Genomic DNA, 391 nt, shown 5'->3' with positions numbered 1-391 from the left:
GCAGCAGGTGGTCGCAGCAGCTGCAGCAACTGCAACGCATGCAGCAGCTGCAGCAGCTGCAACGCATGCAACAGCTGCAGCAACTGCAGCGGCTGCAGCAGCTGCAGCAGCTTGCCTGCAGAGGGCATATCGACAGCCCCCGTGCTGCCTTTAGAAGCAGCAGCAGCAGCAGCGCAGCAGCAGCAGCAGCAGCAGCAGCAGCAGCAGGAGCAGCAGCTTGCTGCTAGCGCGTGCTTTGGTATGCCTCTCTCCAGTCGGGGTTTGAGCAGCAGCAGCAGCAGCAGCAGCAGCAGCAGCGAAGGCACTGCAGCAGAAGCGTTTATGTACGGATCAGATCTGCTGCCAGCAGCAGCAGCAGCTGCTGGTGCTGCATCGTCACAACCACAACAAA

The 391-nt window shown here is 61.1% G+C and overlaps 1 protein-coding gene across 1 annotated transcript in view; it reads left to right on the top strand.

Annotated features, from left to right (window-relative positions):
- Positions 1–391, top strand: part of EMH_0001070 (uncharacterized protein) — a gene marked incomplete at both ends in the record, with an annotated part of 1,259 nt that overhangs the window by 551 nt on the left and 317 nt on the right. Inside the window, one exon of the mRNA XM_013495429.1 lies at positions 90–391. Within this exon, the coding sequence (XP_013350883.1) occupies positions 90–391 (302 nt within the window). The remainder of the gene's footprint in view (positions 1–89) is intronic.

This window comes from Eimeria mitis, genomic scaffold (genome assembly GCF_000499745.2).
Source record: "Eimeria mitis Houghton genomic scaffold, Emh_scaff157, whole genome shotgun sequence".
NCBI lineage: Eukaryota > Apicomplexa > Conoidasida > Eucoccidiorida > Eimeriidae > Eimeria > Eimeria mitis.
The sequence above is the reverse complement of the archived record's forward strand: the minus strand, read 5'-3'. Positions and strand labels throughout refer to the sequence as shown.